Source organism: Camelina sativa, chromosome 5 (genome assembly GCF_030686135.1).
Source record: "Camelina sativa cultivar CO46 ecotype springtype chromosome 5, ASM3068613v1".
In the NCBI taxonomy this organism is placed as follows: domain Eukaryota; kingdom Viridiplantae; phylum Streptophyta; class Magnoliopsida; order Brassicales; family Brassicaceae; genus Camelina; species Camelina sativa.
In genome coordinates, this window is record NC_141884.1 from 32,319,108 (window position 1) to 32,332,157 (window position 13,050).

Sequence of the window (13,050 nt, forward strand, 5' to 3'; positions counted from 1 at the left end):
AGGTTCTACAAGCTGATGGATGGATCTTTCAGCCATTTGCATTCTGAGCTGGAGGTAAACACACTGATTTCTTACTTTGTCTAGGCACTACCTTCATTTGTGGTGATCTGAATCATCTGATCTCTGGAACCATGAGTGGGGTTACATGCTGTCTTAGCTTTTAGGTTCCCGGGTCAGCTCAACTCTGATCTGAGGAAGCTCGCAGTGAACCTCATCCCTTTCCCTCGTCTCCACTTTTTCATGGTTAGTTTTGCCCTTCTCACCTCCCGTGGATCGCAGCAGTAACGCGCTCTCACTGTCCCTGAGCTCACCCAACAGATGTGGGATTCAAAGAACATGATGTGTGCAGCATACCCTCGTCACGGGCGGTACCTAACTGCCTCGGCCATGTTCCGTGGCAAAATGAGCACAAAAGAAGTGAACGAGCAGATGATGAACGTCCAGAACGAAAACTCTTCCTACTTTGTGGAATGGATTCCGAACAACGTGAAGTCAAGCGTCTGTGACATAGCCTGAGATTCTTCTGTGCTGAAGCAAGGCTCGTGCCCTCAACGTGATATCAACGTGAAGTTAGGACTGGTGATATCACAAAAGGGTAATCACGAAATAACAGTGATAATTTGGTTAGTACAATATTCATTTGTTTTACTACAATTCAAACATGTTTAATTGGTTATTTAGCTCATCATTTACTAACTTAAGATTTGGATGGTTAATATGCAGGGATCATTCACTAGCAAGTTTTGTTCGTACACGTTAATATGCAGAGCTCATCACTTACCATCGACAGTGCTGAAGCAAGGCTCGTGCTCTTGCTCAGGCTCGTTCTCAAACAGTAAGCACTCTTCTTCCTTCTATTCTTGCAAGCATTGGTGATGCAGTTAGCATAGGCATCTGTTGAATCGATTTTGAGTTTTCATATGTTGTTCTGGGTTTAGGCGACGAGAGAGCTTCAAAAGTGTTTCTTTCATATGAAACCAAGCATGTATGTTGAGGGTTTACAACCAAGAGGATGACTCAGATTTTATTAGAGTATGCGTCAAGTTTTAGAGTTGTAACCAAAACATTTTTCACAAGTTTTCAAAAATTTAAATTTTTAGCTTCTCACAAATATTTTACCATTGGACTATATATATAAAAAAAAAAATTCACAAATATTCTCAGTAAATTCTTGAGTTTACATTTTTCTAATTATAAATATAGATAGTCCCTCTTTTTGGGTGTTTACCATTGGAGATGCTCTATGGTATCTATCTCGAGATTGCGCTACCAAAGGTGAATTTCTTTTACTTCAACCCTCTTCTATATATATAAAATTTAAATATATAACCTTTCATGGCAAGACAGGAAATTCGGTGGTAATCTCAAGTAACAAAAATTTTGGACAAGGCACCAAGTTCTTTGATGTTCGTGCCAGTTTGTTGAAGAACGGTTTCAATGTTGTGGTAGTAGATCCTGATACTTTTTGCTCAATATGGATTTGGATGAAAACGTTTAGCAACCCTCTTCTACTTGAATGAATTAATGCTTGCTTTTATGATCTACCAAACAGTCTTTCTTTGTATATGTATGCCTCTTCTTACATTGTGTACAAGTTTGCCATATATTAATCAGTATAATTTGGTCTTTGGTCTTAAGTCTTAACCATATTCTGAAGAAAAACACATATGTAAGTTGTGTGGCTGAGGAGCTTTATGCAGCCAATACTTAAGCTTTCAGGCTGAATTCTTAAATTCTTTGCCCCAGTAAGAGTATCTGTTCCCCATTCTTCAGCCATGCTTTTGATTCCATGCAAAGAGACATCCCAGCATTCTCAACAAAAGGCATATCATCAGAAACAGATTGACCAGCACTGATAACCTGAGTTGCATCAGCTTTTGCCAGAGAAGTAGGTACAGCTAGCTTCACCGGGATGAGTCTTACTCGTTGCTTCTGATCATTAGCCAAGATTCGTGAACCTCTTAAGTAGGTATATTCAACAATTATTTTTTTTCTCGTGAGTATAATATATATGTTGATGGGAAATAGGAATAGAAAAACATTCTTTTGGGCTTTAGAAAATATGGACATGGAATGGGGAGATACAGAATAATAATTATCATTAGCAAATACATGTGGCCCTGTTCATTTCATGGTCGCTGCTTTGGCGAAAACACACGTATCTTGATATGCAAGATTGTGGAGACTAACAACGGCAACTGTCGCAGCGACTCTTTTTTATCAGTTTTACGGTCGCTCCGTTTTTCAGCGACACCAGTAACACCGGCAACACTGGAGAAAGTAGTCGCTGCGACACCTTTTTTAATCTCCACCGTTTCTTTTGCTTGTTTTGACGTGTAATTTTGAATCGCTTGAATGTGTCGTAGCGACTACTAAACGAACAGGGCTACAAGGTCTCAACATATATTGCTACATAAAAAGGCCACATGTTGGAAGACTAATCAAGAACGTTCCAACTCATCAACCAATACAAACTTTTGAGCTCCCAAAAGATCCTTCATCTTTTGCCTAGAAATTAGAGGCCTCTTTCTTTCTCTCACCTTGTTCAGAAGAAGCCACAGTAAGAGTATCCTCTCTCTTCGGCTTCATACCAAATAGGTCCTCCAAAAACAAGGTTGACTTCTCTAGAGGAGGATCCCAATCCGTGTCAGGAGGTTGCCAACCGAAGCTAGAATCGGGTAAAACAATTCCGTAACCAACCCTGTACATACATTCAAAATGCATAATTGTTCCTAATTCTGCCATGTTGTTTGAGAGTACAATCATATTTGCTGGTGCAGGATTATCCAGTGCCCACCCCAAAGCGTCCACTATCAGCGGAGTAGACTTCGAGAAGTTACACCCTACCAAGAATGTAGCGCAAGTAAGAAAATAAATAATAAATAGATAAACGTTGAAAAAGTAATGGAATGATATATATATATTCATTCACCTGGCGGTATGAGACTGACTGAGATACCGGCTTCATCGAATTTCTGTTGCAATTCATCCGACAACGTATCAACGTAAGCCTTGATTGACACTTCCCCAAGATACTTGGCCTCCACGAGTTTTGATTTGATTTTCTTCCCCATGGAAACAGGATCATCGGAACCAGAAGGGATTGGGTAGTCCTCGACGTTCCATAAGACACATGTCTTACCATCTGCGAAAGGAGAACAAATACGCAATTACGAGACAGGAAATATTAAAATAAGATCATAAAGGGATTTGCTATAACAGATGTACGATTAGATACGAGAAAGCTAATCGATCACATGAAAGCTAATCCAGATTATAGACCAAACAATTTCGAGCAGGAGATCTATATATATATATATTTAGAGAGATCTTAGACCATGATTAGTGGAGCAACCCTCCATAGTTACTCTCATATTATTTAATTATATAAATAATTATAAATTAAGTAAAGCAATCCTAAAAGAACTTAAGCAAAATTACCCTATTAATAGAGAACTCCAAAGAAGGTTACTCAAGCATTTAAATAATAATTTTTAAAATTGTATTTATTAATTATAAAACTTTAATTATTTAAAATAACAAAGCAATTATTTAATTTGTTATTATTACATAAAATAGAAAACAATAAAATTTTACAAACTTTGGAATATTAAACAATAAAAACAGAAAAGGAACTTCAGCTTCACGGTCAAGTAACTCAGTTTTGCTTACACCATACACCCTGACTATGTTTTCTAGAATCTACAACACAAAAGGGAAAAGGAAAAAAAACATGAAGCGACTAACTTTTGATTCTTGTTAAAAGCCAGATTTAACAAACATTAACAGATGCATTCTTTAAACAAGAAAAACGTACAGTATCGGGTCGCATGAATAAACTATTCCAAGCCTTTGTATTTCCACCAGCTTCCGATGCCTTTCTTTTGTTCCTCTCTCTTTTGCTTGAATGTTTTTGGCAGGTTAGAAGTGTCATTCCTGTTGAGAAGGGCCATGTTAAACAACTAATGGAAAATCTGGTTCACAAAAATATTACAAGTTGAAAGACCGAAACTTAGAAAGGGTAGGCCACTGACACTTGTTTATCAGACGTTTCACGGTGCTTGGCTGGAAAAATATGCAACAACCGGCCCTGGAAAATTGAGTTATCTAATTCCTCCATTGCCCTGCATCACCATCAAATGTTTTAAAACCTGAACTAACAGCTAGAGATCAACATAAGGTTACTTCTTGAAAAGCAATTACTCAAGACCTCAAGGGGTAACCAACAGCAACAAAATCAACATAACGCTACTTCTTGCAAAGCAATTACTCAGACCTCAAGGGGTAACCAACAGCAAAAATCAGCATAAGGCTACTTTTTGACATGAATAATACCTTGCCGCACATTCCGGAATCGGGTAAAGGATGTAGGCAATTCCTTTGGACCTTTTCGTCTCCTTGTCAAGAACAAGATGGACTTCTGATATCTCACCAAATTTGCTTAAATGTTCCATAAGCTCTTCTTCTCTATTGCATGAGATTATTGACGAGAATCAAAGATGTATAAGATTAATAACAGATAGATAAACAGAAAACAGGGTATATAAAAAGAGCAGAAGATGAACAAGATGATAAGAGAGACCATTTGGGCCTCGTTTAGTTCTTAATGGGCTGCTTAAATATTGTTGTCTAAGCCCTTTAGTCCTTCTCCTATTTAACTCTGTTTGTTCTCTGTAGAACCCTTTTATCGAAGGAATTAACAAAAATGTTTATCTTCTTCCTCAACGTTTCTACTCTTCTCTCCTAATCTTCTCTGATTCTTCACCTCAATCCCTAACTCTTCTGTTTCTTATCTCCATTTCTATTATTATCCTTGATAAGGTGATTTCCATCTTATCAAATGGGTGCTTTCATTGAGAGTTGAACTCAAGGATTTATCAAAAAAAAAAAAAAGTGAATGAATGTCGGTGATGAAGCTTGCGATCGTATCCTACGATCTTGTGAGGAGATTAAGTGTTATGTGCAGGAGTTGGTTCGAACGAATCGCGAGAGACAACAACTCTTATTCGACCTACAAACCGGTGTACATAACATCACGGTGAGCTCAGATCTTCCGTCAGCTAGTCATCAAACCACCAAGGTGAGTCCAGATCCTCCACCATCCGTCCTACAAACCGTCACGGCGAGTCTAGATCGTCCACAATCAGAGCCTACCCCAAGCAAATCCCCAGAAACTTCTCTTGGGACTTCTGTCGAACACTTGGTGAGCACTGCTTTACCAGAGGCGTCTTTCAGTCCTTGGATCTCTGAGCTGCCAACCGCTGTCCAAGCTCCAAGGGAAGGAAGAAAACATGTCACACGCAGCTACCATAAGGTCAGGAAGAAGAAAATCCGTAAGAGGCAACACGTCAACTTCGGTGGAACAAAAATCAGCAAACGTTTTGTGAAGGAACAAGGTAAACCGTTGAGATCTCTTGGGTTTGATTCTGGAATCCAACCGCAAATGTGGTTATACCAGTGGAATCACGATGATGTTAGAATGGGTAGTTACATGGATTCTATTTCTGGTTATGATGGGTCTCAATCATATGGTGTGGATGAGGATGTGAATGTTAGAAGTAGATCAAGGAGACCATCTGGGGTGGTTTCTCATGCTAATACCGTCCATCAGCGTGTGAGTAATGTCAGAATTCATGATTCAAGGGAGGTGAACAGCAACGGTAACTCAAGGAATGAGTCAATGTTCTGGACAAAATCGGCAGAGGCATGGGAAAATAATGGGATGAAACCTCAGCGAGTGAGTGATGTCATTGATGCTGCAGGAATCATTTACATTGGATTTCAAGGATCAACTCTACAACCGAACCATGATGACTTGTTTTTGAAGGATCCAGAATGGAGAAATGGCCACAGTGAGTTTCAAGAAGCTGGGCTGTCAAAGTGCTCTAAGGAAGACTTATTTAAGTGGATCAGCAGCTTGGAGACTTACTTTGTTGCAAGCCAGATTCCTCAAAACGATTGGTTGAAGATAGTGTATTCACTCTTAGAAGGAGAATCAGGTCAGTGGATCAAAGGCTTATGGGAAAAGAATTCACCGACAAGCTGGAAAGAATTTAAGTGGATGCTCAAGGAACAAAACAAGGAGCCACCGAGACCGAGCTTTATAAGCCGTTCATTATACTCAGGAATGCTACAAGAGGGTTTTGTGGCTAGTTACTGCAGAGAGTTTGAGGGTAAGCGTAGAGAGGCCATGAGTATACCAGAGAAGCATGTGTTGGATGTGTTCATACGAGGCTTGCAGCAACCCTTACAAGAGGAGGTTAGAAAATTGCAACCTAAGCGACTTCAAGAGGCAATGGATCTTGCTATATGGCTTGAGGAGATGAGCGGATACACGGGAAAAGAAGCTAGATTACAAGTTCCGGCTGATTTTGGTGAAAATGCAGAGTTAATGAGTCTCACCAGGTTACAGGAGGGTGCACAGCTAAGAAAGGTTGAGGAGAACAGTGATGTCAAGCTACAAGGTACCAAGAGCAAGGTTTTAAGGTTCTGGGGCTCTATCTCAGGTCAGAAAATGTTGGTAGAAATTGACTCTGGAGCGACACATAATTATATTTCAGAGGAGTTCGCTTCCCGACTTAGGCTTCCCAAGAGAGTGACAAAACCCAGGTCAGTTCGTTTGGGACATGGTCAGATCATCATGAGTGAAAGCACTTGCCAAGGGATCAATTTGTTCATTCAAGGAACTGAAATCATTGAGGATTTTCTCACACTTGACTTGACAAAGACTGAAGTGGATCTGATTTTGGGGTACACTTGGCTATCAAAACTGGGAGAGACTTGTGTTAATTGGCAGGAACACACCTTCTCCTTCCTTAACAACCAGGAATGGATCACTTTATGTGAAAGGGACAAAAAGCTGAAGCTCAGTACTAGAAAGGTCAAAATGAAAAGAGAAGGTGAGCAAAGAAACAATTTGGGGAGGACTGCCTGCTATCTTGAGGACAAGATAGTTGTAAAAGGGGAGAGTAGGGCCACTAGTGGTGAGAGCGTTAGTGACGCAAAACATGAACAGCTGGTGGGTGGAGATTGGAGAATGCCAAGAGAAGAAGCTAAGCTTCAAGTATTTCAAGGAGACTCCAAGGTTCAATGAAAGTAAAGACCTAGGCATTGGAGAAGGAGTTTTAGCACAGTGTCACCAAGCTCAAAGGTTTCAAGGAAGCATCGTTGTAAGAGATCAGATTCTTGCACATGTGTGGAAGGAGAAGCATAAAGGAGAGATTGCAAAGCCAATGTACGTATGGTTTGAGAAGGGTGAAAGAAAAGATTGGCTTGTTACTTCCAAGATGCTGGAAAAGATTCATGGTTGCCGCATGTATTTAGAGATGGGTGCTATTAGGTCGGTGACATCTATTGGGATCTATTTGATAGGTGCAGAATTGACTGAAGGTAAAACGGTAAGTGAAAAAGTTGGAGCAATCACATCGAAGATCAGGTTTGGAGAGTTTTATTTCTATCCACCTTGAGGACAAGGTGGTTCTTCGAGGGAACGGTATTAATAAGAGAGACCATTTGGGCCTCGTTTAGTTCTTAATGGGCTGCTTAAATATTGTTGTCTAAGCCCTTTAGTCCTTCTCCTATTTAACTCTGTTTGTTCTCTATAGAACCCTTTTATCGAAGGAATTAACAAAAATGTTTATCTTCTTCCTCAACGTTTCTACTCTTCTCTCCTAATCTTCTCTGATTCTTCACCTCAATCCCTAATTCTTCTGTTTCTTATCTTCATTTCTATTATTATCCTTGATAAGGTGATTTCCATCTTATCACAAGACAATCCCGTACGTTGCAATGTAAGGCAGGTTACGGACGAAAAGGCGATCAGTGTCAAGTATTGTCATCATCACGAAAAGGCGACCAGCTTTAAACATCATCACATATATACGAGAAGTATCAAGAAAAGACTTGTTGAAATACTTGATAGCTTCTTGAGCTTCTTCAGCACTACGATATCAAATAAAAGCAAATTGTCTACTCTTCCCATCATTGGAAAGCAAAAAGTACAAAAATAACAGAGACTGATTTCAGAGAATCAATAAAGGAACAAAATTTAGTTGTGAGAAGGCTCGAATTTGGTTTTGAAAGAGCATGTTCTTGCAACTGTAGAATTGAAGGGCGATTTTAATCTGCCGCCGACGACGAGAGAGGGCAACGCGAAGAAGAAGATGAAAGGCGGTTTTTAGATCGGAGTGGATATTCCGATGAAGAATTTGAAGGAATGGATGACAAAGCTCAAAGATGAATTGGGTCTGGAACTATGGATTGATTTTTCTGAATCGCCTTCGATTCGCCGTCTGGATCGACATAGAAGAGAGAGGATCGAGCAAGAAGAGAGAAGAAAGAAAAAAACAATTCCTTTTTGTATTTTGCGTCCACGAATCAAAATAGGCCACATTGTGTTACTCTCTGGGTTGCTCAATTCTTTCCCAGAGAATCGATTCTCTACTTAATTGACCAAAAAATGAGTTTTTAATTTGGTTTTTGGGCCCAAATGAAAGAGTAACCATAAGAGTAGCTCCCACTAATGGTGCTCTTACGTACTTATGTATGTATCGAAGTCTGGTCCATATATACTATCGTCAGGTAACCGCGGATCACAATAACGCACCCGCGAATAAGGCTTAGCTTCGTCGGAGAACGACGGATCAGACATAGCTTCGTTGGAGAACGGCGGATCAGACCCAGCTTCGTCAGAGAACGACGGATCAGACATAGCTTCGTTGGAGAACGGCGGATCAGGCATAGCCAGAGATATAGGGTTCTAATTATTGGGTCTAAATGGGTGACATGAATTTTGGTTAATTATTTTCAAAAAGGTAAACAATTTAATATTAATTTTAATAGTGTAAATAATTAACATACTTAAAATGTATAAATAATCTACTTTTTTAAAAAAAAATAACATATCTAAAATGTATAAATAATCTACTTTTTTTTTTAAAAAAAACCTTCAACTGTATTGATTATGAAACAGAGAATACAGAGCTGAATTCAGCCAAAATACAAAGAGGAATTGAAAAGTACAAAGAGAAATCTATGTTCCTATCACGCTGAACTTTGGCTAGTTTATCCGCTAAATGGTTCGATTGCCTTGAAGTCCATCGGAAAACGACATTATCAAATCTTGTTGCCCATCCTTTTATCTCTTCTATCCAGTTATAGATATCAAAGCGAAGAGAAGAGCTGTTGATCGCCATTACCAAGCTTTGACAGTCTCCTTCAAAAATAACGTTTGTGTACCCATTCCTCCATGTTTGTTGCATAGCAAATAATAAACTTTGACACTCAGCTTCAAAAGCTGACTTGACTTTAGCCTCCGTTACTTAACCTGTTTCTTTAAAATGTCCTTGATCATCACGAACTATCCAGCCGGACGTTGCTTGTCTGTCACCATTGAGAAAGCTGCCATCATAATTACACTTAACCCATCCATAAGGTGGTTTTTGCCAGTTAGAGCTGTTCCTTCTGCTACTGATGGTAGAGCATGGGACCTGAGGACTAACTCGTGAGGGCGGAGGGATGATAGCTAGCCATTCATCCATTTCTTGCTTAGCTTCCTTCAGCAATCTCTGCCAACTGTGATTAATCTTCTGAAAAATGAGCTTGTTACGACTTGTCCAAATTTTCCAAAGAATCCAAAACGGAAGAAGGGAGAGACGGTTATAGTGACTCCTCTGTTTATGAAAATCTAGGATCGCCTTGATTTTGTTGTCGAGATGCTCATTTGGGTTTAGGAGACTTCTAATAGGGATAATAGAACTCCGCCAAACCTGCATAGCATGGGGACAAGTAAAGAAAAGATGTTCGGTAGTTTCAACAACATGAACACATCTTTTTCAAAATGGGTTTGTAGAGATATGACGTCGCTCTAATTCATCTCCTGTAGCCAAAGCGCGAGAAGACATACGCCAGATAAAGTGCTTGAATTTTGGAGGAAGTTTTGTTTTCCAGATATCTGTTTTTATTTGTGGATTTCCATAAGGAGGTCTGGCTTGAAATTCTTGCTCTGGAAGATGGGTTGCAAGCCAATAGCCAGAATTGACAGAGTATATATCATTTTCAGTATAGTGCCATCCTAGGTAGTCCTGATTCTGCCAATGACTTTTTTTAATCAAGAGAACATGATTGACATCATCTGGATGGACCTTCTCATGAACTAAACTCTCATTCCAACCGCTTCTGCTTGGCAAGAAAAGAGTGTTTACTGTGGACGAGTCGCCTTGTATATTCTCAGCTAGCCGTGGGGGTCGAGGAGGGTGTACTGGCAACCAAGGATCTGTCCATGTCTTGATGCTTGTTCCAACACCTATAGTAAAACGTAGCCATTTTTTAAGGAGATCACGACCAACAAGTACAGATTGCCAGCCGAAAAAAGGTTGTGTTCCTCTTGGAGCATCGAGTATGTTTGAATCTGAGAAGTATCTTCCTTTAATTATTGGGTCTAAATGGGTGACATGAATTTTGGTTAATTATTTCCAAAAAGTAAACAATTTAATATTAATTTTAATAGTGTAAATAATTAACATATCTAAAATGTATAAATAATCTACTTTGTTTTTTTTAAAAATATTTAAAATCTTTTCTTGATGAAAAAATTAAGAAACATTTATTTTGAAGAGAAAAATAAATGTAAGAGCTTCCAAGTTCCAAGTAATATGAACTACCTATAGGTTCGAACCCGCACATACGTGCGAAATTATGTTTGCGTAGTTTTAAAAAGAAAATTGAAAATTTCACATAAACTTCTTCTCAAATCTAAATGGGTGATATTTATAAAAAAAAAATATTAAGATATCATTTAGGTAAGTGATATTACGTGTATATTATTCTAAACTAGTCCAGACATTTTCAACATTTTGTTTAGGGGTGTTAAATCAAATTTGGATTTGGATTCGGTTCTGGTTTCATTTAGTTTACATATTTAACCTAGATGTATGTATTTGAGAACATGATACCCGTTGTGTCTTGTACGCATAAAAAAATTTCGTCCATAATTGTTCTCTTTTAAATAATTACATGTTCGACTATATTTATTATAATAAATTTAGACGGAATACTCATATTCCCTGTCTATAAGTTTCATTTTTATTAAATTAATAGATATTGTAAAGAGAAATAAAATAATTTTGTAAAATTCTCTAGATATATTAAAAAATACTCAAAATTCTCAAAAACCTGTTACATAATTGATCGTTATATGTCATATAGTCAAACCATTATCCAAAATTAGTGAAAATTTGATAAAGGAATATACCTACCCAAAATTTTTGATTCAAAACCGTTATCTGAAAAGTCAAATCCTCTTTGTTATTTTTTTTTTTGTCAAAAGTTGTTCGCATAATGTTTTTCATTATTCGAATTATCTATTTTCATCCTAACACTAAAAATAGACTGAACTTTATAGAAAATATTATTTTTAGTTAATAATGATATTAGAGTAATCAAAATTTAATTATGGTTTATGAAAGTATATGAACTTAGTAAACTGAACCACTTGAAAAATAGGTAAAATTTTAAACATTAAATTATACATGTGTGGTATAGCTTTTTAGGGAAATTGACGTTTATTTGCAAAACGAGAAGATAGAAAAGTCATAAATGTAAATCATAACAATAGAGTTTTTTTTAAGCTTTTCTTTATTGTCCAATATACATGATACTTTACGTATTTGATATATACTAGGACCTGTGCTAAAACACGGATTGAAATTCATTTTATTTATATTGCACTTTTTATATAAAATTAATTTATATGATTGTTTAAAAATGTGTTTTGGACAATATGTGGTTGTCTGTAACCGTACCCGTGCTCGTACACAGTTAAATTCTAGTGATTAAAATCAACCCGTGTTCTAGCACTTCCGTGACTGAAAATTTCTCAATGATTTTTCTATCCCTTTTTGTGAGAACTTTCTTAAATTTCGTAACATCCTCCTTCTTCACCCCTGCTTGGATTTTGTTACCCTGTAAAAAGAAGTATAATCTGAAATCACTCTTAATCCGCGGAAGAGTGATTAAGTTTTGAGATTTTGTTATATCCCTTTATATATATATATATATCATAATATTTAGTGATCCTATACTTACTAGCAAGCTACCCCAATCAATAACAAACAACGTATAACAAATAAAAAAATCCAATAAACCAATAAAGAATAATGAAAAACTTAAATCAATTTCAGGAACAATCCAAAACATAACACAAAGTCATAGAACCAACAATCTTGACAATCGTTCTAGACAACTATGTTCCCCTCTAACATCCTATCAAAGCACAAAACAATCAACCAAACCTCTAGAACATTTTCCTCTTCATAGCCTTGATTCCACGATCACACTTTGCCTTTACCTGTGCCACAACACAAAACAGAGGCATAAGTATTATCAGAAATACTTAGTGAGGCAATCCTTTCATCTACTGGGCTATATACACAAGCAATAAGATCTCTCATGACACAATCAACAAACAATAAAAAAACCAGGCAATACATAAAGCCAACACGTCATCAGCCGCTGATGAAGGTTGGTGTCGATCGACACTTGCGGAGGGTGCATCGACCACATAACATCTGTCGATCGATACCACCTTGCATTGATCGACGCATGCTCGACATTTCACGAAATCCCTAATTGCATTGACCGACACCTCCACATGACATTGATCGATGCTCCTAGGTCAAACGCGCTGTCCTCGCATCCGAATCTCGCCTCCAAGCTGCTCCCATCCATCCCACACGAACCCAGGAACATATCTAAGCCTCAAGAGTCACGAAAACACATAGAACTCACAAGAAAACAATCACATATCACCCAAAAATCACAGAAACAAAGATCTTAGCTTAGATAATCCATGTTCATGCACTCACTTTTGCCAAACGACGAGATCTCACCAACAATGATGAAAAACACACCACCACAAGCTTCTCCACAAGTATCCTGACTTCATCTCTACTTTCAGAGAATTCAGCACCCAGCGGGGTGTTTAGATGTTTCTGTTGATGTTTTTATCGGATTACTTGCATCATCATCTCCCTCAAATACAACAACACCGGA

At 37.9% G+C, this 13,050-nt stretch overlaps 3 protein-coding genes across 3 annotated transcripts; all 3 read right to left on the reverse strand.

Annotated features, from left to right (window-relative positions):
* Positions 1-2,340: 2,340 nt before the first annotated feature.
* On the reverse strand, positions 2,341-3,362 carry LOC147944603 (uncharacterized). The gene is made up of 3 exons (XM_087512655.1): positions 3,356-3,362; positions 2,933-3,145; positions 2,341-2,843 (listed from the first exon to the last, which is right to left on the reverse strand). Exons 1-3 carry the CDS (start codon positions 3,360-3,362, stop codon positions 2,509-2,511), a joined length of 555 nt encoding a protein of 184 aa, XP_087368781.1. The 3' UTR covers positions 2,341-2,508.
* A 129-nt stretch (positions 3,363-3,491) lies between these two features.
* On the reverse strand, positions 3,492-4,691 carry LOC147944604 (multiple RNA-binding domain-containing protein 1-like). The gene is made up of 4 exons (XM_087450990.1): positions 4,336-4,691; positions 4,035-4,124; positions 3,818-3,936; positions 3,492-3,702 (listed from the first exon to the last, which is right to left on the reverse strand). The coding sequence occupies exons 1-3, from the start codon at positions 4,452-4,454 to the stop codon at positions 3,840-3,842; spliced, it is 306 nt and encodes a 101-aa protein (XP_087307116.1). The 5' UTR covers positions 4,455-4,691; the 3' UTR covers positions 3,492-3,702; positions 3,818-3,839.
* Positions 4,692-9,320: 4,629 nt separating this feature from the next.
* On the reverse strand, positions 9,321-9,773 carry LOC147944605 (uncharacterized). The gene has a single exon (XM_087512656.1). The coding sequence runs from the start codon at positions 9,771-9,773 to the stop codon at positions 9,321-9,323; it is 453 nt and encodes a 150-aa protein (XP_087368782.1).
* Between the last annotated feature and the right edge of the window lie 3,277 nt (positions 9,774-13,050).